The sequence below is a fragment of the Cygnus atratus genome, chromosome 30 (genome assembly GCF_013377495.2).
Source record: "Cygnus atratus isolate AKBS03 ecotype Queensland, Australia chromosome 30, CAtr_DNAZoo_HiC_assembly, whole genome shotgun sequence".
In the NCBI taxonomy this organism is placed as follows: Eukaryota; Metazoa; Chordata; class Aves; order Anseriformes; family Anatidae; genus Cygnus; species Cygnus atratus.
Window position 1 is genome coordinate 395,134 of NC_066391.1, and position 22,497 is coordinate 417,630.

General features: G+C 70.3%; 2 protein-coding genes across 2 annotated transcripts; one reads left to right on the top strand and one right to left on the bottom strand.

Moving 5' to 3' along the window:
• Positions 1–281: 281 nt before the first annotated feature.
• Positions 282–17,976, bottom strand: COL5A3 (collagen type V alpha 3 chain). Its single transcript, XM_050716013.1, has 67 exons — positions 17,910–17,976; positions 16,233–16,400; positions 15,893–16,106; positions 15,639–15,801; positions 15,059–15,181; positions 14,804–14,950; positions 13,891–14,004; positions 13,649–13,810; positions 13,447–13,563; positions 13,290–13,331; positions 13,151–13,213; positions 12,889–12,963; positions 12,727–12,810; positions 12,593–12,649; positions 12,405–12,458; positions 12,273–12,326; positions 12,074–12,127; positions 11,937–11,990; positions 11,810–11,863; positions 11,681–11,725; positions 11,430–11,483; positions 11,268–11,312; positions 11,056–11,109; positions 10,929–10,973; positions 10,792–10,845; positions 10,637–10,681; positions 10,496–10,549; positions 10,335–10,379; positions 10,059–10,112; positions 9,745–9,852; positions 9,587–9,640; positions 9,461–9,514; positions 9,219–9,296; positions 8,334–8,387; positions 8,205–8,249; positions 7,981–8,034; positions 7,845–7,898; positions 7,709–7,762; positions 7,485–7,592; positions 7,261–7,350; positions 7,117–7,170; positions 6,864–6,971; positions 6,647–6,754; positions 6,199–6,252; positions 6,003–6,056; positions 5,738–5,845; positions 5,585–5,638; positions 5,403–5,456; positions 5,261–5,314; positions 5,089–5,142; positions 4,828–4,935; positions 4,633–4,686; positions 4,397–4,450; positions 4,208–4,261; positions 4,049–4,102; positions 3,803–3,910; positions 2,633–2,686; positions 2,501–2,554; positions 2,293–2,400; positions 2,127–2,180; positions 1,848–1,883; positions 1,665–1,718; positions 1,305–1,548; positions 1,089–1,201; positions 878–946; positions 543–779; positions 282–428 (listed from the first exon to the last, which is right to left on the bottom strand). The coding sequence occupies exons 1-67, from the start codon at positions 17,974–17,976 to the stop codon at positions 282–284; spliced, it is 5,418 nt and encodes a 1,805-aa protein (XP_050571970.1).
• A 1,984-nt stretch (positions 17,977–19,960) lies between these two features.
• RDH8 (retinol dehydrogenase 8) lies at positions 19,961–21,738 on the top strand. The gene is made up of 6 exons (XM_035571725.1): positions 19,961–20,066; positions 20,544–20,705; positions 20,801–20,980; positions 21,057–21,150; positions 21,228–21,411; positions 21,514–21,738. The coding sequence occupies exons 1-6, from the start codon at positions 19,961–19,963 to the stop codon at positions 21,736–21,738; spliced, it is 951 nt and encodes a 316-aa protein (XP_035427618.1).
• Positions 21,739–22,497: the final 759 nt, after the last annotated feature.

Below are 22,497 nucleotides of genomic sequence, written 5' to 3' on the forward strand. Positions count from 1 at the left end.
CCAGTGCTTCACTAAGGGAGCGTTGTAGCACCACGGGGAGGGGGCTCGAGCCCCCCCTCCCTACAATCTGGGGTGCCCTGCCCCAGCTTTGCCCCCCTCCCGCCTCAAGGAGCCGGCAGTATAAATAAGGGGGGGGCCCACGAGGGCAGGAGGGGACGGCGCTGCGGCAGCTCCGAGTCCTGAGTATGCCAGAGCAGAGCCTGGGTCACTGTCCCTGGCGCGGGGGGCGGCGGGGGGGGGGGGCACGGAGACCCCCGCCCGCCCGTGTCCGGGGGCCGCGCTCAGCCCACGAAGCAGACGGGGCCCAGCTCGAAGCCGAATTTCTGGTTGGCGTCCCCAAAGTCGGCCACGGCCACGTCCATCAGCGGCAGCCGCTCGACGTGGGACGAGGACACCTCCAGCACCGTCCGCTCCTGGCCGTGGCGTTCCTGCGGGGACGGGGCGGGTCGAGGGGCTGGGAACCCCACCCACCCCCGCCCCAAAACCCAGCAAACGGGGTGCTGGGGGACGCGGGGAGGGGGTAGGGGAATTGGGGGCCTCACCTGGCAGCCGTCGCGGAGGGCACGGACGGGGGCGGCCGGGTGGTCGTGGCCCAGCTCCTCGTCGTTGGCCCCGCGGAAGCGCAGGGCGCGGGCGAAGGAGGCGGCGCGGGCGTCGTACCAGGCGGCGGCGTGCTGGCACGTCAGCGTGAAGTTCTGGCGGGCGCTGGCGCTCAGGAGGCGCAGGAAGGTGAGCTGGGGCACGGGCACCGGGTTCCCGTCCGCGTCCACGTAGGAGAACTGCCGGGGGGACAGCGCGGGGCTGAGACGAGGGGCCAGGGCGACGCCGAGCGCAGGATTCGCCCTCCCTCGAGGAGCCTTGTGCCCGTGGCTCCTACCTTCTTGCCCCTCCTGAAGGTGCTGTACCACGTCCCTGGCTTCTCCCGGTTCCAGGCAGCCAGGCGGACCTGGGGGCGACAGAGGAGGCGAAGCCTCGAACCCCCGGCCCCGTAGAGCACAGGGAAAAGCGAGCCCCAAAATGCCCCCCATCTGGTTTCCCAGCTGGCGGAGAGCATTTTCGGACCCCTTGTCCTCCCCTCTCGAACTCACGGCCTCGAACTTCTTGTCGGGGAAGAGGCAGGTCTCGCCGCCGGCTGTGAAGTTGCAGAAAACCCTGAAGGCGTCTCGGGAGCAGCCCTGGTTGGGGTCAATCCAGTACTCGCCTGGGGAGGAGGGCAGGAAGGACAGACGGACGGACGGAGCCGGTCCAGCTCCCTGCTTTTGGCGTCCCCCCGCCCTCCCGCAGCCCGCTCCCCAAGCCCTCACCGTCCTGCAGGTGCGGGTGGCAGAGCTGCAGCTCCTTGCAGACGCGCGCGGGGCTCTCGGGGGTGCCCAGGGGCCGCCGCAGCTGCTCGACCTCGGTGCGCAGGGAGCTGAGCGAGGCGTACACCTCCTCCAGCCCCTCGTAGTCCGGGGGGGTGCCCTGCTCGCCCCGAGCCCCCTGGGCTGCCCGCCGGTGCCTCCCGCTCCGGCTCGAGGGCAGCGGCTCGAGCAGCTCAGCCGGGCGGCCCTGGGGAGGGCACAGAAAAAGGGGTGAGAGCGGATGGGTGTTTGGGGCAGGATGAGGGGGGGGGAGGGCTTAGGAGCAGAGCCCCCCGTTGTCCCCGTGCCCAAAGCATCCCTTACCGGTGGTCCTGGGGGCCCTGGGGGGCCCGTGTCACCTCGGGGACCCAGAGCACCCTGCAAAAGGAGTCGGCCACACGGCACTCGCTCCCTGCTGCCACCCAGCGGTGGGGGGGGGGGGGGGGGGTCCCATGGGAGCACATGATGGGAGCCCCCTCCCCGTCCCCATCCCTCCCCAGCACTCACCGGCGAGCCTTTGGAGCCCTTCTGGCCCAAGGGACCCTGCGGGGAAGAGAAGAGAGGGGAGCGGCGCGGGCTGGGAGCAGCCCTGGGCATGCAGCGGTCCCACGGCGCTGCCCCCGACCCCCCCACGGGGCTCGTGCTCCCCCCTGCCCCTTTCCCATCCTGGGGACAAAGCCCCCCAGGGCCTGTAGGGGAGTTAAAGGCAGGCAGGAGAGGCTGGGACGTGCAGGAGGAGGCGCAGGTAACGCTTGGAGCACCCCAACAGCGCAGGCAAATACTCACCGAGAGCCCGGGGGGCCCGGGGGGGCCGGTGGGGCCGGTGGGGCCAGCCAAACCCTGTGGGGAGTCAGCATCAGCCCCGCACTCGAGGGGGCTGCGCCCTACCTGTGCCTCATCTCCCCCACAAGCTGCGCAGCCCTGAAGCTCAGGGGAGACCCCAAACACTCACGGGGTCTCCTTTGGGTCCCGGGGGGCCCTGGATGCCCGGGAGCCCCTGGTCTCCTTTCTCCCCCATCTCCCCCGGCGGTCCGATGAGCCCAATCAAGCCAGCGTGGCCCTGGGGACGAAAGGGACGGTGAGGCAGCCACCTCCCGAGGAGCAGGGCTTGGAGCCGAGCCCCCCCAACCCCCCCGCCCCACCCCCACGACCCGTCCCACCTTATCTCCCTTGTGGCCGGGGTCTCCCTTGAGGCCGGGCAATCCCACGGGGCCCTGCAAGAGGCAAAGAGGGCGTCACGCTGCCCGCGCTGCGCCCGGCGGGGATGGCAGCGCTCCCTCGCCCTGCCTTACCAGGGGGCCGGGTGGTCCCGCTTGTCCCGGTGCCCCCAGGAGGCCTTGTTCGCCCTGGAAGAGACGCGGTGTGGGAGAGGGGCACGGGGGTGAGCCCCCCCGGAACGCCCCTCCGAGCTGCCGTCGCCTCCGGCTGCGGCAGTGGGGGCCGAGGGGACGCCTCCAAGCCATGGTTTCGGGGACATGTTCGGCCACATGGGAATGTCCCCACTACCCCTGTCCCTGCTGTCCCCATCCCTGCTGTCCCCATCCTTGCTGTCCCCATCCCTCCTGTCCCCATCGCTGTAGCTCACCCCCGATGTCCCTGTCCCCGCTGTCCCCATCCCCATTGCTCCTGATGCCTCCTGATCGCTCCCCGATGATGTCCCCATCCCAATGCTCCTGTCCCTGCTGTCCCCATCCCCGTATCCCATCCCTACGCCCCTGTCCCCACTGTCCCCATCCCCCTTGTCCCCATCACAGTACCTCATCCCTGATGCCCCTGTCCCTGCTGACCCCATCCCCACTGTCCCCATCCTTGTAGCCCATCTCCAATGCCTTCGTCCCCGCTGTCCCCATCCCTACTGTCCCCATCCCTGTAGCTCATCCCCAATGTCCCCAACTGTCCCTATCCCCATTGTCCCCATCCCCGTATCCCATCCCAATGCTCCTGTCCCTGCTGACCCCATCCCCACTGTCCCCACCCCCATATCCCATCCCTGATTCCCGTCCCCACTGTCCCCATTCCTACTGTCCCCATCCCCGTAGCCCATCCCCAGTGCCCCTGTTCCCAATGTCCCCATCCTCACTCTCCATCCCCAGTGCCCCTGTCTCCACTGTCCCCATACCCACTGTCCCCATCCCTGTAGCTCGTCCCCAATGTCCCCACTGTCCCTATCCCCGTAGCCCATTACCTGATTCCTCTGTCCCCGCTGTCCCCATCCCCGCTGTCCCCATCCCTGATGCCCCTGTCCCCGCTGTCCCCATCCCTGCAGCTCATCCCCAATGTCCCCACTGTCCCCATCCCCACTGTCCCAATCCTTGTAGCCCATCCCCAATGCCCCTGTCCCCGCTGTCCCCGTCCCCGCTGTCCCCATACCCACTGTCCCCATCCCTGTAGCTCATCCCCAATGTCCCCACTGTCCCCATCCCCGTTGTCCCATCCCCGCTGTCCCCATCCCCAGCACTCACCGCAGGGCCAGGGATCCCCCGCAACCCTTCGGAGCCCGGCCGCCCCGGGGGCCCCTGCGCCCCCACGGGTCCCGTCTTTCCAGGCGGCCCCTCGGTGCCGGGCTGCCCCTGGGGACAAGGGGGGACACGGAGAGCTGAGGCTGGCCCCGCGCTGCGTCCTGCCCGAGGCTGGCGGAGGCTCGAGCCTCTCCTTCTGGAGGGGAGTGAGTTTGGGGAGCCCCCGGGGAGGGCCGGGGGGCCACCTACCTTGGCACCCTTCTCGCCCTGACGGCCCTCGCGCCCCACGGGCCCCACGGGTCCCTGGACAAGGAGGGGGGGGACACCGGGAGCTGCGGCTGGCCCCGCTTGCAGCCCCACTGTGCCCCACACTGTCCCGCCCCATCCTCCTGCTCTTCCCCTACTCACCCTCCGCCCGGGGGGGCCTGGGGGCCCCGGTTCCCCTGACGCGCCTGGCGGACCCTGAAACAAAGCCGGAGGGAGGTTGGGGTGAGGGGAAGAGGTGAAAATGGCCCCAAAATGGGGACTGGGGGGAGCACGGATATGCAAGACCCCCGGGGAGGGGGGGGTTTAAGCCCCCCCCGCTGTCCCACTCACCGGCAGGCCTGGGTCCCCGCCGTCACCCTTCTCTCCAACAGCCCCGTCCAGACCCTGCGACACAGGGCAGGGTGAGCATTCGCGCTGCTGCCCCCCCTGAACCCCCTCCCTGAGGTTTTGGGATGCCTCGAGGCAAAGCCAGGGGGAGAACAGCGGTGTCCCCGCACCCCCAAGCCCAGGGTGGGGACAGGGGGTGACACTGGGGCACCGCGGGGGGGTGGCCAGTGAAAACTCACCGGTGGGCCGGGGTCTCCGGGGGGGCCGGGATCCCCTGGGAAGCCGACGGGACCCTGGAAAAAGAGGAGGGGAGACGAGAGTGGGGCTGGGAGAGAGCCCCAGAGCTTGGTCCAGCGGGAAAGGGAACGGGCTCGGTGCCTGCGGGGTGCGCGAGGGCTCGGGGCCGCGTCCCCGCGTCTCGCTCCTCCGCTCACCAGGTTGCCTTTGGCTCCATCCTCTCCCGGGGGACCCTTCTTGCCGGGGGGTCCGGCTGCCCCCGACGGCCCCGCGTCTCCCTTCTCCCCCACGTCTCCTTTCACACCCTGCGGAGGGACGGGGAACACGTCAGAGCGAGGCTCGGGGCGCTTCGGGCAGGAAAAGGTTCGCCGGGCGCTCTGCCCCTGCTTTCTGCCCCCCGTTCGCCGCGCCGTGCCGCGTCCTGCCCCCCCGGGACACCCCATTTCTGCAATACTCACGGGTGGGCCAGGCTCCCCAGGGGCTCCGGGGTCCCCGGCTTCACCGGGCTCACCCTACCCAAGAGAAAAGCAAGGAGAGAGACGCTGCTGGGCGCCGGGAGGTGCACGCAGCTCCCCCCACCCCACTGCCCAGACCTCGAGACCCACGTCGCCCTCCCAGCCACGGCCTTACCTTTTCTCCCACGGCTCCCGGCTGTCCCACGCCGCCTGGCATTCCCTGGGGACCCTAAAAGAAAGAGGATGGGGGGGGGGGCAGGGTACCTGCTGGCAGCCCAAGTTCCAGCCCTCGCTGAGCCCCCCAGGGCTGCACTCACCTCGGCACCGCTGGGTCCCTGCGGCCCACGGGGTCCTGGCGCTCCAGGGGGTCCCTGTGGGGGGCACAGAGCGGGGTCAGACCCCAAAGAGCAACGGGGGGCTGCGTGGGGAGCTGGAGATGGGGGTGAGGGACTCGGAAGGGGCTGCGGTCCGAGCGATGAGGCCGGGGGGGGTTCCTCACCATGGGGCCAACGTCTCCGTTTTCGCCCTTTTCGCCTGGGGGGCCTGGCATGCCCTGTGGGAGCAGGGGTTAGCCCAGGGTCCCTCGCGTCCCTTGTTCCCAAGCTGTGGTGTCCCCGCTGGCCCAGCAGGCCCCCAGCTGGGGTCTCCTTACCTGCAGTCCGGGGGGGCCGCTCAGGCCGGGGTGACCCCGCGATCCCTCATCTCCTTTCTGCCCAAACATCCCCTGCTGCCCGCGGCGCCCCGGTTCCCCGTCCGCTCCCTGCCAAGGAAGAGGTCGGGGTCAAGCCCCCGCAGACCCCGGTGGGGGGATCCGGGAGGGCAGGGGATGGAGCTGAGAAGGGAGGTGGTGCAGGCAAGCGCTCAGTTGTGGGATCGGGGGAAGAAACGGGGTGGGAAGGGTCCCCAGAGACACTCACCGCAGGGCCGGGGTGCCCGATGGGTCCCTGGATTCCTGGCGGTCCTGGAGGGCCCTGCGGGGACAGCAGCACCCACGTGGGGTTCGGGGGAGCCCCCAAACCCTTCTCCCCTTACTCCTCCCACCTTCCCCCGTTCCTGGAGCTGCTCTGCCCCTCCAGGACCCCTCCAGGGGCAGAGCAGCCCCTCGGCACTCACCGCCTCGCCCTTGTCGCCTTTGCTGCCCTTCTGTCCGGGAAGCCCCATCTCGCCCTGGACGGAGGGACACAGTGACAAACTCCTGTCCCCCCCCCGCCCCGGCCCCCGCCTCACCCGCACGAGCCGGGAGCGCTCGCAGCCAGGGAAAGCGGCCACGGCTGGGGAAGCAGGGCCAAGGAAAATCCCAGCACCAGGGAAACCTGCCACCACCTGCGAGGCGGTGCCAAGGAAGCCTGCCAGCGCCGCCAGCCTGCTGCCACCCGGGGACGTCCCCGCTCCCGGGAAGCCACAAACCCATCGGGGAGGTCCCCAGACCCCGGGACGCATCCTCTGCATGGGGACGCGTCCCCAGCACCACCCCCCCCCCGCCCCCGTGATATCAACAGCAAAATGTGGAAAAAAAACCACTGCTGGAGGTGCTGAGCTGCATCCCCCTCCCGCGACTCACCTTGTCCCCATCCTCTCCAGCGGGGCCGGGGGGACCGGGGGGCCCCGGCAGCCCCAGGGGACCCTGGATGCCGTCGTGCCCGGCCGGACCCATGGGACCCCGCTCGCCCTGCGGGGAGGAAGGGGAAGGGCTGAGGGAGCGGCCAGCTGGGCCCCGCAGCTCGTCCCGGAGCTGCCCCACACCTCCCGCCTCGCCCCCCGCGCCCTGCTGCACCTACCGGGGACCCCTTCTCGCCCAGGGGGCCGGGGGGGCCCTGTGCCCCCCCACGGCCGGGCAGGCCGATGCCGCCCACAGACCCCGTGGGGCCTCGCTCGCCAGGGGAACCCTGGGGAGAAGAGGGAGGCAGGGGTGGAGGGAGAAAGGCTCAGCAGCCTTCCTCTTCCTCACCGAAGCAAAACTGCTCCCCGAAGAGCGTACGAGGGAAGCCCCAAAACTCGTGATGAACGCCCCCCCAAACGCTTTGTACTCACCGTGGGCCCAGGGGGGCCGGGGGGGCCTTCGCCACCCTTCAGGCCAGGAGGACCCTGCGGGAGGGCAGGGGAGTTAGGAAGGAGCCCGCTCCCCTCTCCCGGGGGGCCGTATCGGGCTGTGCCCGCGCCTGGGGCAGCACTCACCGTCTCTCCGGGTGCCCCCCGCGTGCCTGGAAAGCCGTGGACGCCCAGGGGGCCGCTCTTACCAGCGACGCCAGCCGGGCCGGGGTCTCCCTGCGAGGGGGACAGGAGGAGCAGAGGGCTTTGCTCTGTCCCCAGAGAGCCGGGGGAGAGCCTTCGAGCCCCCCCCCCCCCACCCCGGAGCTCACAGAGGGGGTGGGCGTGCGGACCCCCGGCCCCGCTCCTACCTTGGCTCCTTCTCGGCCAGCAGCCCCAGGCAGACCCTGCTCCCCGGGGGGGCCAGGAGGGCCTGGGTGCCCCCTCTCGCCCACCGGCCCCGTTTCACCCAATTTACCCTGCGGGCAGAAAGCAGGGTGAGCTTTTTTTTTTTTTTCTGGGGGGGGGGAGTGGGTGTCTCCCCATCCCTCCGGGCTCGCTCCCGCACAAAGCTCTGCTGATTTGCCCCCCTCACCTGAGGTCCCACCACCCCCGTGGGGCCGGGGGGGCCGGTTTTGCCGTGAAATCCCTGCGGAGGAGAAAGGAGAGGGGTTAACGCTGGGTTTGGCCAGCTGTCCCCTACGGGGGCAGGGGGTGCGGGGGGGTCTCACCGGCTCGCCACGCTGCCCCGGGTGTCCCGGCAAGCCATCCTTCCCGGCAGGGCCCTAGACGGGAGCAGGGGGTTGTGGGGGGGAGGACAAGGGACACGCCAACCCCTCTCCTCTCCCCACGCTGCCCCCCACTTACAGGGGGCCCTTTGGTGCCCGGGAAGCCGTGGGGACCCTGCGGACCTTGAGGGCCCTGTGGGAAGAAGGGAAAACGGCGGCGGCGGCACTGGAGCTTCCGCCACGGCTCTGCGGTGCCCTCCCCAAGCCTGGTGCCCCGTTACCCCCGCGCTCGGCCCCGTTCCTTCCCGGGGTGCCTTTGCAGGGGTGCACCCCGTGGCTGTGCACCGCCCGCCCCGTCTTTACCTTCTCTCCCACCACGCCGGGGGCCCCGTCGTGGCCAGGATCTCCCTGGGGAAGACAGAAGCAGGCTGAGGGTGGCAGCTGGGGGGACAGCGGGGACAAGGAGGACCCCGAAACCAGGCTCCCACCAACCTTTGGGCCGGGTGTCCCTGTGGGGCCGGGCAGCCCTCGCTCCCCCGGCAGGCCCTGTGGGGAGGCAAAGAGCAGCGTGAGGAGCCGTGGGGCTGGGAGCGGGGCAGGGGACAGGGGACAGGAGGGGGATGGCACACGGCTGTCCCCAGGGCGGCTCCCGTAGGACGCAGATGGAAGTTTGAGGCTGGCTGCTGTGGGAAATGAGAGCCCCCCCCGACGATCCTAATTGCCATGGGACGCAGGTGGGACCCAGGGCATGCGGCTGTGGGGTAGGGCAGGACCTAAGGATGGCCCCAGGATGGATGCCGTGGGCTACAACCGGCCTTGGGATGGTTGTCACGGGGTATAACTGGCCCAGGGATGGCTGCTGTAGGATACAATCAGTCCTGGGGTGGTTTCTGTGGGGTACAGCCGGCCCCATGATGGTCACTGTGGGGTACAACTGGCCCCGTGATGGTCACTGTGGGATAAAACCATCCCCACGATGGTCACTGTGGGATATAACCGACCCCACGATGGTCACTGTGGGATACAACCATCCCCACAATGGTCACTGTGGGATATAACCAGCCCCACGATGGTCACTGTGGGACAAAACCAGCCCCACGATGGTCACTGTGGGATACAACCATCCCCACAATGGTCACTGTGGGATATAACCAGCCCCACGATGGTCACTGTGGGACAAAACCAGCCCCACGATGGTCACTGTGGGATACAACGGACACCATGATGGTCACTGTGGGATACAACCAGCCCCACAATGGTCACTGTGGGATATAACCGGCCCCGTGATGGTCCCTGTGGGGTACAAGCGGCCCCACTGGGCTTCCCGACAGCACCCAGGGTGATCCCCATCACGGCACCCGGGGTGAGCCCCATCACCCCCAGCTCGGGGCCGGGGCTGCGGCCGCTCACCGGGGGCCCTCGCTGTCCCGTCTGCCCGACCTGGCCAGCCTTGCCCTGTGGGGAGAGACGAGGTTGGGGGGGACGGCAGCGCATGGGGTGGCCCCCCCGAGCCTCCCCGGGGGGGCAGGGCGTGCGTGGCCACGAGGGGGTGGCCCAGAAGGACGTGGGGGACGGGGAACGTCCCAGCGGGGCCGTCTGGCGTGATGTAGGGGACTCACCCTCTTGCCTTTCTCTCCTGCCAGCCCCACGGGACCTGGGAAGCCAGCGGATCCCTAAGGACAGAGAGCACAGGTCACAACCCGGGGCACCTGGGGACACCCCAAATGCCACCCCCCCTTACTCACCTTGGGGCCCTGGCGCCCGGGGTAGCCTGGGAGGCCCGGCACCCCCAGCTTGCCCTGCAAAGGAGAGAGCAGAGCTGAGCCGTGGGCTACGGGGGGCGTGGGGACACGGGGACGGGGGTGTGGGGACATGGGGACAGGGACACGGGGCCGGTGCTCACCTTCTCGCCCGCAGGGCCAGCAGCACCCGGCTCCCCCACGGGACCCGTCTGTCCCTTCAGCCCCTCGGGGCCGTCCTCGCCGCGGGGACCCAGCGAGCCTTGGTCGCCCTGAAGGCAAGGCAAAGGTGCAGGGAGCACGCTGCCAGCGGGACGGGGCTGCTGCCAGGTCCCCGACTGCCCCCCCCCCGAGTTGTCTCCCCCTGGCTCCATCCCTCCCCGTATGATCCCAAATCCTGCAGCCCCGTGGGGCTTCCCCATGCAGCCCTGAGGAGGAGAAACCACCCCCCCCCCCCCCCCCGCAGCACCCCGCTTACCCTGTCGCCTTTGGGACCCATGTCCCCCTTGAAGCCAGGGAATCCATCTTCACCCTGAAGGGAGCAGCACGTTTTGGGGGGGCTGGGGCTGCGGATGGGGCCGCAGTGTGGGGCTGAGCCCCGAATCTCAATGCAGAGGGGCTGCCTCCAGCTGCAGCCCTGATCCCCCAACCCCAGGGCTATCACAGGGCAGGGACGAGTGCCCCCCAAAACCAGGGGCTACCACGGGACAAAGACCCCCATCCCCTGCTGTCCCCTCGCCACCGCACCCCTTACCTTCTCCCCTTTGCTGCCCTTCAGGCCCCGCACCCCAAAAGCTCCCTGCAGAGACAAAAAGGGGTCGGAAGGAGGACCCCAGCCTGGGGGACACCCCCTGGCCCCTGCATCGTGCCTCTGCACGGCCACGCAGCGCGTGGTGGAGGGGGATGTGGGCTTACCTTCACCCCACGGGGTCCTGGATAGCCGACAGGACCTGGGGCACCCACAGGACCCTGGGGACAGACTGAGCATCAGCAAAAAAAAACAGACGAGACCCCATGGCCGTGCCTGGGACACGGGGTTGGGGACCGTCCCCTTACCTGGAGGCCCTTCTCTCCGGCCGGCCCTTCTCGGCCAGGGTGACCCTGCGGGGACGCCCCAAAAATGAGCCCCAAGCCGGGGAGGTGACTCCGTCCCCGTTGTCCCCGCGGTGCTGGGGACCAGCGCGACCCCAAATCCCCCCGCCGGTACTCACCGGGGGCCCGTCGGCCCCAGCCACCCCTTGGATTCCCGGCTTCCCCGGCGGGCCCTGGGCGAGAGGAGGACGTGTGGGGGACGCGGTGGGACCTCAGCTGGGGCCCCACCCCTCATCCATGCTGGCTCCAGACTCACCTTGTCCCCTGGCAGCCCGACGGGGCCCTGGGGGCCGGGCAGACCCTGCGAGAGAACAGTGGGGTGCTGAGAAGGGACCCCCACCCCCACGGGGACACCCCACTGCCCCCCCATCACAGCCACGTACCTGCGGACCGGGGTTTCCTTGCTGTCCCGGGGGGCCCGGCTCCCCTTGGATTCCCTGGGGGGGGGGGGCGCAGAGGAAATCCATCAGCACAGCCCAAAACCTGCAGGCGCCCTCCCGTGCCTCCCCTCCCTTGGGGCATCCCAGCCTCTTGCCAGTTAATTCGGGGTGGGGGCTCCCAGCAGGGCCCCCCCCCTCCCCCCGCTGACACCCACCACGTTGCCCTTGGGTCCCGGCGCGCCGTCGATGCCGCTGGCACCCTGCAGGGGAAGGAGGGAGCCTCAGGGGCGCTGCACCCAAAGGCGACGCCGCAGAAAAAGCCCCTCGGCACAAGGTAGGGACAGACGGACAGACGGACAGAGGACACTGCCCCTTACCGGTGGTCCCGGGGGGCCGGGGGAGCCACGGGAGCCGATGAGCCCTCGCATGCCCTAGGGCCAAGGACAGAGGTGTTATAGCAGCGGGCCCTATATTTGTGTCAGGAGCCCAAATCTCCCCTCCAAAAAGCTGCGGGGAGGAATCCCATGGGCCGAAGCCCCCCATGCGTGGGTGTCCTGGCTCTTCGTGCCCCCCCCCCAGCTCCTGGGGCTGGGGGAGAACCGAGGCCAGGCCCCCCACGGATACTCACGGGTTCCCCCGGTTGCCCCCGCGGTCCTGGCAAGCCATCCGAGCCCTGGAAGGGACAGAGAGGAGCTGAGCGCGTCCTGCCCACACCACCGGGGCCTGATCCTTCCCCAGCTCTCCCCACGCTCCTCACCCTGGCGCCTTTCTCCCCGGGGGTGCCCGCTGGTCCTGGCTTCCCCACGTCACCCTACGGGACAGAGGAGGTGAGGGGACAACGGGACGGGCGGTGGCAGGAGGGGACGTGGCGCGGCGGCGCTTACCCTGTGGCCCTTCTCCCCCGGCAGCCCCGGCAAGCCATCGAAGCCCCGGTCACCCTGCGGGGCGCAAGGGGCAGGATGAGGCCACGTCCCCGCCCCCGTCAGCAAAGGGGACGTGGGCGTCCTGGCACCCCAAGCACCTTGGGTCCGGTGTCCCCCGGGAGACCCCTGGCACCGTCTGCTCCAGCGCGACCCTGCAAGAGGAAGCGAGGGGGTAAGGAAGGGGCGAAAGGCTCCATGCCCCCTGGGGCGAGGGGCAGTTGGTGGCACCTTTGGCTGCACGTGACAGCAGGGCAAGGCGTTTTGGGGGGGGCTGAAATTAAAACCCACAGCGCTTACCCGTCTGCCCAGCTTCCCCGGTGGTCCCGGTGGTCCCTGCAGTCCCCGGGGACCCTGATGGAGAAGAAGGAGAGGTGTCAGAGGAGAGGAAGGCTTCCAACGACCCCTGGACCCAAACCTTACCAGACTCACCCGCGGCCCCATGTCCCCTGCGTCCCCTTTAAGGCCCGGGTGTCCGGGCAGACCCTAGAAAAACAGGAGAGCGTGGAGCCCCCGCCATGAGGGTCTGCTGAGGTGCCCAAAAACCCTGGTGCGAGGTGTCTTGGTGGGGTGGGCACCCCGGGGAGCCCCGCAGCAGCCCCCATGCCAGCAGCACTCACCAGCGGACCCGGCCGGCCGGTGAGCCCCATGGGGCCGGGGGGGCCCTTCATGGCAAGCTGGGGAGAGAAAGGAGGAGAGGGGTGAGGCGGGAGCGGGGAGGCTGAGCCGCTGGGGTGGGCGCGGGGGTCCTCACCTTTGCCTGCTGCAGGATCGCCTGGGCTTGGGCTTCTTGGAAGGAGACGGTGGGGCCCTTGAGGGAGTCTCCGCCAAACTGGAACTGGGAGAGGAGCGGAGTGAGGGCAGCGGGGAGCCACCTGCCCCCAGCCCCACGTCCCTGCGCCGCCCCAGCACCTACCGGCAGCATGATCGTGGTCCCGGCCGGGCCGCGGATCCCGTCGGCTCCTGGCAGCCCCGGCCGTCCCGCGGGGCCCTGTCAGGGGGGGAAGGGGGGGGGGTGCTCATCACCATCACGCCAGCAGAAGCCGGGCTGTCAGGTCAGGGCCTGCAGCTCCACCGCCCCGCACGCCCCGGCATGCAGCGGCACGGCCGCCGAGACGCCTGCGGCCCCACAGCCGGCCCCGGTGCGGGGCAGCTCTCCCTCCCCGTCTGCTCCATACCTGCTCTCCGGGGTCCCCGGGCAGCCCTGGGAGCCCCGGTGGTCCCAGGGGTCCCGTTTCCCCCTGCGGAGGACACGGAGGCGTGTTAATGCTTGGGCCTCTGCAAGCCCTCCCCGCTGCAGCGCCCCCTGCTCCTTACCGCAGGGCCCGGGGGTCCCGGCGGCCCCTCAAATCGCCGATCCTAAAAGAGAAGGGAGTGAGCACGGCGCGTCCCTGCGCCCTGTCCTGCAAGCCACCAGCCAAAGGTGACTTGCAGCAGGGCGCCACGTGTCCCCAAGCGGCCGTACCCCACTCACCGGCTCCACGACAGCCGGCTCGCCCTTGTCCCCCTTCAGGCTGGGCTCCTGCGGGACGCAGCGCAGCGCCGCGGTGAGGGGACGCGGCCGCGAGCTCGGGGCAGAGCTCCGAACTGCCTGCACGGCCCCCGGACCCCATACCGTGGCCCCAGCTCGTCCGGCCGTGGCTGGAGGGGGTCCCGGTCCTCGTCCCCAGCGTTACCTGGGGAGCCCGGATCACCGTCTCCTCCCGCTCGGCGGGGCCGAACCGCTCCGGGCTCGCAGGGTCCCCGTCGTAGTAGTCCTCGTAGCCTGGCAGCTCGGCGCTGGCAGCCCCAGCGGCTCCGTCCTCCCCGGATTCCAGCACGAGCTCCTCGCCAGCGTCCTGAGGGACAGGGGGAGATGCTGGGGATGCACAGACGTTGGGGAGCCCCTGCCCGCTGCTGCTCCCAGCCTCGGCGGTACCTCGAAGGGGTCGGTGCGGTTCAGGGCGACGCTCACAGTGGTGGCCAGGCTGGAGGTGACCGGCAGCGGGGAGCTGTCCTCCACAGACGGCGGCGGCGGCGTGGGCGTGCTGGCCTTGGGCGATGCGGAAAGGGCAGGGGGTGAGGATCTCGGCACTACAGCAGAGGGAGGCGCTGGCCCGCGACCCCCACGTGGTCCCGCAGCGACGCCGTGATTTTGGGGTGTCCCCACCCTGCCGCAGCCCAGCTTTTGGACGCCGGAGCCGTTGGGGAGGACGCGGCACCCAGGGGAAGGCGAGGCAGGGCTGGGCAGCCGGGGCTGCCGTTCCCCTGCACGTCGGGGCCGCGCAGCCCCTGGCTCGGAGCAGCACCTGGAGCACGGCCACCCCTCGCCGGGGCTCTCCCTCCCGGCCAAGGCTGAGTCATCGGCAGGAGGGACCACGGCCCTTGGCCAGCGTACGGCCTCCAGCTGCAGCCCTGACCCACTTCCAGAGCCAAGGGAGGACGAAGGCGAAGAGGAGGCTGCCCCCAGGGGACCCCCAGCGGGTCCTGGGACGAGGCCAGGAGCCGTGGGGACGGCTCAGCCCCAGGTGCAATCGGGATCGGCGTCCTTGCAGGCGCGGGGAGGAGCCGGCGTGGCCAGCACCCTGCCAACATCACGTCCAACAGACCCAAAGGTCTGGCTCCGCCGGGGCCAGCGCTGCCGGAGCCGGCCCGTTTTGCCCCGAATTGCACAAAGACGAGGCGGGGAAGCTGCTCTGGATGCAAAGGGCTGCGTGCAGCACGGCGCGAGCACCGTGCCAAGGCACTGCCAGCTCAGAGACGCATCCAGGTCCCTCAGGCCACGCACGCTGCTCCGTATTTAAACCAGATTCGGGGCTCGGCTGCTCCCCCGGGTTGGTCACCCTCGCTACCTGGTTGGCCACGGCAGAGGGCTCGGAGGCCTCGTGCTGCTCCTGCAGCTCCTTGTTCCTCCTCTTCTTGCCTTTCCCCTTGCGCTTGCCTTTCCCCTTGCCCTTCTTGCCCTTCCTACGCGGGGCGGCGCTGGGCTCCGGGCCGCTCTGCAAGGGGCAGCGCAGAGAAAAACGTGGGCATCGGGGGGCATCGGCAGGAGGGGAACTCCCGAGAGTCCCCCCCCGACCTTTCGCCGTCCCTGGTTGGGTGCCTACCTCCTCCGGGAAGGGGGCCAGGAGCGGGTAGAGCAGGGGCTGGTCGCAGGCTGGCATGTAGAGCTGGCAGTAGGAGTGGGCGGCCGCGGGGTCCGGCACGATCAGCAGCTGCTGGATGTCGCCCTGCGGCGAAGGAGAGGGTGAAGGGGGTGGAAGTGTGTGGGGGGGGTTGTTCTTTTTTTTTTTTTTTTTTTTTTATTCCCCCTCCCAGGACGCCCCGGATGCGTGCCCTGTCCCTGGACAGCTCGGGACAGCCAGCACGGACACCCCCTTGGCCCTGTCTGCAGGCACAGGGGGGGGCAAGCAGACAAAGGCACCCTTGTCTGCTCCCTGGGGGGAAAAATAAGCAGGGGGGGGGGGACCAGCTCCAGTCGCCTCGCTGCCTCAAAGCGTCCTCTTTGCCCGTGGCCCCTGACATTTGCAGCAGGCAGGAATGCAAGGAGGGGAACGGGGACAGGGAGCAGCCCCCAGCAGAAGCGACCGCAGCTCCCAGGTCCCCCCATTTTCCTGCACCCCGCTGCCGTGACAGCTGGGACGATGGCACGGGGATTTTCTGGCGGGGGGGAGGGAGGGGACTCACCTCGAACACCTCCTCATCCAGCAGGCGCGCCCCGAAAAGCGTCACCCCCTCGGTGCTGACGACGGGCCGGGGTCCTCGCTCCAGCGGCAGCGTGGCGAGGAGGTGGCAGTCCACCAGCAGGGACACGTTGGTGCCCTCCACGGCCAGCGCCACGCGGTGCCACCTGCGGAGACGGGGCTGGGTTGGGGAGAAAGGGGCAGGATCCGGCCCCATCCCCCCCCCCCCCCCCCCCCCCCAGCGGCTCTGACGCTCACCTGCCGTCGGCCAGGTTCACCTTGCGGAAGACGGGGTAGCGTTCGGGGGCCGGGTGCCCGTCCTGGTCCTCGTAGAGGAAAACGGGCGAGCGCCCGACCTCCACCCCCAGCTGCTGCACGCCGCGCTCGTCGTAGATGGAGAGCAGGAAGGCTTGGCCGCCGCGCCGGGCACGCACCGTGGCCAGGATGGAGAAATCCACGGGGAAGGAGGAATCTGCAGCAGGGGAGGAACCGGGGTGTGTGTGTGTGGGGGGGGGGGGGGGGGATGGGGGGGGGGTGCGTTCAACCCAAGCCCTAGGGATGCTCGCTGCCCCCGGAGCGCCCCCAAAAAGGGTCGTACCGGGGAAGAGCTGCCTGGTGGGCGCGCTGAGCTGCGTGCGGTTGTCCACGCGGAAGGCGAAGTCGGGGTCCTCGGTGCCGGGGCGCTGCGTGCAGATCCCGGCGGTGACGGCGACGCCGTCCCGGCCGTCCTTCATGCCCAGCGTCTGCAGCACGTCCACGGGCACGGCTGCGGGGCGAGAAGAGACCCCCCCCCTGAGGGTTTTCGGGACCACCCCCCCCCCCCCGGAAAACCCCCCATCGGTGCTTTTAGCCGGGGACCTCCGCCGCGTCCCCATCCCCCTGCCTGCGTCCTGCCAAAGCGGGGCCGGTGCCAGGCAGCTGTGTGGGCCCAAGGTCCGGTCCGCGGCCGCCAGATTCCTCCGGCGCATTCCTCCGCCCCCGCGGCACGGGAGCACCCCAAGGGGCGGGAGACCCCCCCCCCCTTTTCCTCTCCACCCCACCCCCCCACCCCGTGAGCGCCCCGCTTGGCTGGGCGACGAGGGGAGGAAGCAGGAGCCGGGCGTGCTGAGGGTTAATCCCGGCACGGCCAGGTGTGTGTGTGTGTGGGGTGGGGGGGTGGGGGGGGGGACGTGGGATTTGGGGTGGGGGCTGAATGCATCCACATCAGACAGCACCGGGCCCCCCGCCCCGGGCGGCAGATGCACGGAGAAGCCTGTCCGGGCAAGCTGGGGAGGGGGAATCGGGTGCAGGAGGGGTGTGGGGGGGGATAATTCCTCCTGGGGCTCCCCACTCTGTGCCCCCCCCCACCTCAGCCCATCTGGGACACCCTAAGTGACAGCGGGGACACGGCCGGGGCTGGGAACGGGCTGACCCCGCCGCGGCCGTGCCGAATCTCAGGCCCTCCTGACCCCGGCACATGGGTCCGGTTTCCTGCCCGTGCTCCCCGGGGAGGGTTCGTGGCGTGCCGGGACCCCCCCAACAGGCCGGGACCCCCCCCCCCCCCACCACCACCACCAAACACCACCACCACCCCTTTCCCGGCACAGCAGTCGTGGGTGGCCCCGCAGCGGCTGTACCGGCCCGGCCCCACGGATGCCTGGCCTGGGTGTTTTGGGGTGCGGGCGTGGGAAAGCCGAAGGTTAATCCCCGTTATTCACACCCTGGGGGGCTCCCCAAAATGCACACCCCCCCCCCCCCCCCCCGCCCCAACAGCCCCCCGAGTGACCCGGCTTCGTGTCCCACCTGCCCCAAACCACGCACCGTGGAAGGGACACGGGGGTCTCTGGGGACACCAGGTCCCTTGGGCTTGCGGGGGGGGAGCCTTAACCAGGGTGGGGGGCACCCCATAATTGGGGGGGGGAGAGGGGGGGGGCACCCTTAACCCTGGGGGCACGACCCCCACGCAGTGGCCCCCCCCCCCACACTCACTGCTCCCTCGCCCAGCCCAGGGGGACCCCCGCAGCCACCTCCCGGCGGGTGCCCCCCAAAAATGGGTGCTTGCCCCCCCCCCCCCGGGGGACACTCCCCCCCCACACCCCCCCACCCCTGTCCGTGGTGCTGAAGGCACCGGGACCCCCCCCCCAAACCCCAAGGGGGGGGCACCCACGCGTGACCACGGGAGGAGGAGGGGGGGGTGCGGAACAGGGGACACGCGTGGGAGTGGGGAACCCCCCCCCCCCCAAAAAACCTCCCCCCACCCCCGGGCTTCCCTCCCCCCCCCCGCGCCGTGCGGTACCTGCGGTGGCCGCGGGCAGCAGGGCGAGGAGGGCGAGGAGGGCGGCGGGGCGCGGGGGGGGCTCCATGCCCCCGGTACCGGAGCTCACAGCTCGGCCCTGCCGCCGCCGTGCCGAGCCCAGCGGGGCGGGGGGAACCCCGGCCCGCCCAGCGCCCCCGCCTCCAGCCCGGCCCGGCCCCCGGGCGGAGCCCCCCCTCCCCCCCCCCGGTTAATTTAACACCCTCCCCCCCCCCCCCCTTCCCCGGTCCGGGAGCACGGCCCCAAAAACGGGGCTGGGGGTGCGAGATGCTACGGGCAGGTTTGGGGCACGCAAAACCCCACATGAGGAGGTTTGGGGGTGCACGACTGCCCCCCCCATGGGTAGGTTTGGGGGTGCAGGTCCCCCCCCAGGGACAGATTTGGGGGTGCAAGATCCCCCCCCCCAGGCAGGTTTAGAGGAGCACGGCCCCCACCCCATTCCCTGCCCCAGGGGCAGGTTTGGGGCACGCAAAACCCCATATGAGGTTTGAGGGTGCAGGACTACCCCCCATGGGTAGGTTTTGGGGTGCAGGACCCCCCCCCCGGGGCAGATTTGGGGGTGCAGGACCCCCCCCGGGCAGATTTGGGGGTGCAAGACCCCCCCCACAGGCAGGTTTACAGGAGCACGGCCCCCACCCCACTCCCAGCCCCACGGGCGGGTTTGGGGCACGCAAAACCCCACATGAGGAGGTTTGGGGGTGCACTGCCCCCTCCCGGGCGGATTTGGGGGTGCAGGACCCCCCCCGGGCAGATTTTGGGGTGCAAGACCCCCCCCCACAGGCAGGTTTACAGGAGCACGGCCCCCACCCCACTCCCAGCCCCACGGGCGGGTTTGGGGCACGCAAAACCCCACATGAGGAGGTTTGGGGGTGCACTGCCCCCTCCCGGGCAGATTTGGGGGTGCAGGACCCCCCCGGGCAGATTTTGGGGTGCAAGACCCCCCCCCACAGGCAGGTTTACAGGAGCACGGCCCCCACCCCACTCCCAGCCCCACGGGCAGGCTTGGGGCACACAAAACCCCACATGAGGAGGTTTGGGGGTGCACTGCCCCCTCCCGGGCGGATTTGGGGGTGCAGGACCCCCCCAGGGGCAGATTTGGGGGTGCAAGACCCCCCCCCACAGGCAGGTTTAGGGGTGCACCCCCTTCCTCCCTGCCAGGTTTGGGGGTGCAGAGCCCCCCATCCTACTTCTGACCGCACGGGCAGGTTTAGGGGTTCAAAAAAAACCCCACAAAAGGGCAGGTTTGGGGGTGCAAGACACCCCCCACAGCCAGGTTTGGGGGTGCACGCCCCCCCCCCAAAAAACGCCCAGGTTTAGGGGTGCAAGACCCCCACCCACTTCCAGCCCCTCAGCGAGGACAACAGGATTGGGAACACACAGCCCCAAAACCCCACTGCCAGCCCCACAGCAAAGACAGCAGGTTTTGGGGGGCACAGCCCCCCCCACCCCGGTACTCCCAGCCCCATGACAAAGCCCGGGGGGGGGTTAAAGGGGGGGGGGGATTTGGGGGCGCCCAGCCCCACACCGCAGCTGCCGCTCGCCCGTGCTGGCCCCCGGGGCCCGGCTGGCCGCAGCCACCCCATTGCCTCATCGCCTGAGTCACGGCGCCTCGGCCCCGCTGACCCGTTTTCCCATTTCCTGGCAAATATTTACCGCGGTCTCTGCAGTAACAGGGCCCCCCCGGACGCCCCCTGTCCCCGCAGCCGAGCCCCCAGCCCCACACGGCACCGCAGCCCCCTCCCCAACCCCGTGGGCACCTTCTCGCAGCGCCCCTAAACCGCTCGGGGGGGCTGCGGGGTTCCCCCCACCAGCGCCGCGGGGCGCAGCGTGGGCGCCTCGCTATAGGGCCGCAGCGACGCGTGCCCCGTTTGGGGGTTTTTCGGGGGGGCGGGGGGGGGGGGGGGGCTGCTGGGCAGGGGACGGGGGCCGCGGGTGGTGGGACCCCGCTATGGGCTCGGGGCGGCTGATCCCGCCGCCACGTGACGCCGGGTCCTGATCTCATAAGAGCCTTTGGACTCGAGGCCAGTGCAGCCATGGCCGGCCCCGCGCCCCGCACCGTCCTCGTCACCGGCTGCTCCTCCGGCATCGGCCTGGCCGTGGCCGTGCGGCTGGCGCAGGACCCCCAGCGCCGCTTCCAGGGTGAGGAGGGGGACCCATGGCCCTGGAAATCCTTTGGGGTCGGGAGGGTGAAGGGTTTGGGGTCCCTCCCAGCTGCGCTCACCCCCAGCAGGGCACCCTTGGGGCTTCTTCCTCCCCGTAGCCCCCTCAAAATTTAATGCCCCAGCGCGCAGCCCCCTTCACCGAGGTGTCCCCCACCTGCCTGGGGACGCGAGGACGTGGGGATGGGGACGGGGACAGCACCTGCGGCGCACACCACGCTTGGGGCCGGTGTTCGCAGCACCCGAGCGGACCCACGCGTGGTCCCCGCACCCTGTCCTCGGCCCCCTGCCGCCTGCTTGCTGCGTCCCCTCGCCTCGTGAGCCCCGTCGCCGACCCCACGGTGGGGATTAGTCCCCGGGGGGAGGATTAAAGGCCGTGTTACCAAAGCAGCTTAGGGAGAAAGGCCGCCCGGGTTTCGCTCTCCAACCCTCGGCCCTGTAACGGGGCTCCCCGCAGTCATCGCCACCATGCGGGACCTGCGGAAGAAGGAGAAGCTGGAGGAGGCGGCGGGGCCGGCGCTGGGCAAGACGCTGAGCATCCAGCGCCTCGACGTCTGCAGCGACACCTCGGTGGCCGAGTGCCTGAGCAGCATCCCCGGGGGACGGGTGGACGTGCTGGGTGAGCGCGGCGGGGCCGGGGGGCACGGGGAAGCGGGGCCGGGGGGGGGGGGGGAGGGCTCTGAGACCCCCCCCCCCCACCCTGTGACGCCGCAGTGAACAACGCCGGCGTGGGGCACGTGGGCCCCGTGGAGAGCATCAGCGTGGAGGAGATGAAGCGCGTCTTCGAGACCAACTTCTTCGGGGCGGTGAGGATGGTCAAGGCCGTCCTGCCCGATATGAAGCGGCGCCGGAGCGGCCACATCGTGGTGGTCAGCAGCGTCATGGGGCTGCAGGGTGAGGCCTCGAAGAGGGGGGAACGGTGGTTTTAGGGGGGGGGGCCTCGCCCACCCCAGCCCCTCTCTTCCCTCAGGGATCGTCTTCAACGACGTCTACGCCGCCTCCAAGTTCGCCGTGGAGGGGTTTTGCGAGAGCTTGGCCGTGCAGCTGCTGCAGTTCAACGTCTTGTGAGCACGAGGGGGCGTGCGGGGGGGATGGGGGGGGACCCCGCAGAGCCCCCCCTGAGCTCCCCGCGGCCCCGCAGCGTCTCCATGGTGGAGCCGGGCCCCGTCAACACGGACTTCGAGCTGAAGCTGATGGAGGAGGTGTCGCGATCCGAGTTCCCCGGCGCCGACGAGGCCACGGTGCGCTACTTCAAGGACGTCTACCTGCCGGCCTCGCACGAGATCTTCACCACGCTGGGGCAGAGCCCGGCGGCCGTGGCCAAGGTGCGAGGCGGGGATAATGGTGGGGGGGGGGGGACGACGACACGGGGCCGTGCCTTCGAGACCCCCCCGCCGCCCCCGAGGCTCAGCCGGCTCCGTCCGCAGGCCATCGCGAGCGTCATCGGGGCGCAGCGCCCGGCGTTCCGCACGCAGACCAACGGCCTCTACACGCCGCTGGTGGCCCTCAAGTACGCCGACCCCTCGGGGGACCTGTCGGTGCGCACCTACCACCGCCTCCTCTTCCACTACGGGACCCTCTTCCACCTCAGCATGGCGGCGCTGCGGTGCCTCACCTGCGGCTGCTTCCGTCGCAGGATCGCCCCGCTCTGAGCGCGGCGGCGTCTTGCTGGGGAAGGGCTGGGAGGGAGGGGGTGGTGGTGGGGGGATGGGGGTCTCGGTCCAACGGCGGCCCCCCCCCCCCCCTTTGCGGGGATGGGGTTGGGGACGTGGTGGGGGCGCTGCCCTGAGCACCTCGGCTGCGGGCAGCGGGACAAATGGACGGTAGAGGGATGGGGGTCCTGCGGGGCTGGGCACCCTGAGGTGTGGGGAGGAGGTCGGGGAGGCTCGGGGGGCAGCGAGGAGCTGGGGAAGGGGCTTGGGGACCGGTGGGGGGAGATTTGGGGGGGGCTCGAAGGGTTAGGGGGAGTGAGGGGAGGGGGACCTGGAGGTATTTGGGTGCATTGGGGCATTTCTGTGGGTTTGAGGGTGTTTTGGGGGCAGCTCTGAGGGGCTTTAGGAGGTTCAGGGAGCCCTAGGAGGACCCTGGGGGGTCTCTGTTTTTTCTTGGGGGGGGGCTTTGGGGGGTTTTAGGGGTGTTGCGGAGCCCTGAGGGAGAATGGGGAGGGGGTGGGGGTTGGATAGCCCTGAGGGGGCTCTGGGGGTGTTGGGTGTTTGGGGTAGTGCCAGGAGGAGGTCTGAGGGGGCTCGGGGGGAGGGGGGGGGTTGGGGGGGCCCTGAAGGGGCTCTGGAGGGGTTTTGGGGAGTTCTGAGGGAGTTTTGGAGGGGTTGGGGAGCCATGAGGGGGGGTCTGAGGATGTTAGGGAGCCCTGGGGGGGCTCTGGGGGTGTTGGGGAGCCCTGACAGGGGCTC

What these genes read in the sequence shown, in the direction of transcription:
- COL5A3 (XM_050716013.1), bottom strand. Translation starts at nt 17,976, where the DNA reads ATGGAGCCCCCCCCGCGCCCCGCCGCCCTCCTCGCCCTCCTCGCCCTG. An exon ending in AGGGCAGCAAAGGGGAGAAG is followed by an intron (nt 10,113 to 10,334) that starts GTAAGGGGTGCG and finishes TGCTCCCTTCAG; the next exon opens with GGTGAAGATGGATTCCCTGG. An exon ending in CCACCCGCACCTGCAGGACG is followed by an intron (nt 1,202 to 1,304) that starts GTGAGGGCTTGG and finishes CCTCCTCCCCAG; the next exon opens with GCGAGTACTGGATTGACCCC.
- RDH8 (XM_035571725.1), top strand. Translation starts at nt 19,961, where the DNA reads ATGGCCGGCCCCGCGCCCCGCACCGTCCTCGTCACCGGCTGCTCCTCC. An exon ending in CCCCCAGCGCCGCTTCCAGG is followed by an intron (nt 20,067 to 20,543) that starts GTGAGGAGGGGG and finishes GGCTCCCCGCAG; the next exon opens with TCATCGCCACCATGCGGGAC. An exon ending in CAGCGTCATGGGGCTGCAGG is followed by an intron (nt 20,981 to 21,056) that starts GTGAGGCCTCGA and finishes CTCTTCCCTCAG; the next exon opens with GGATCGTCTTCAACGACGTC.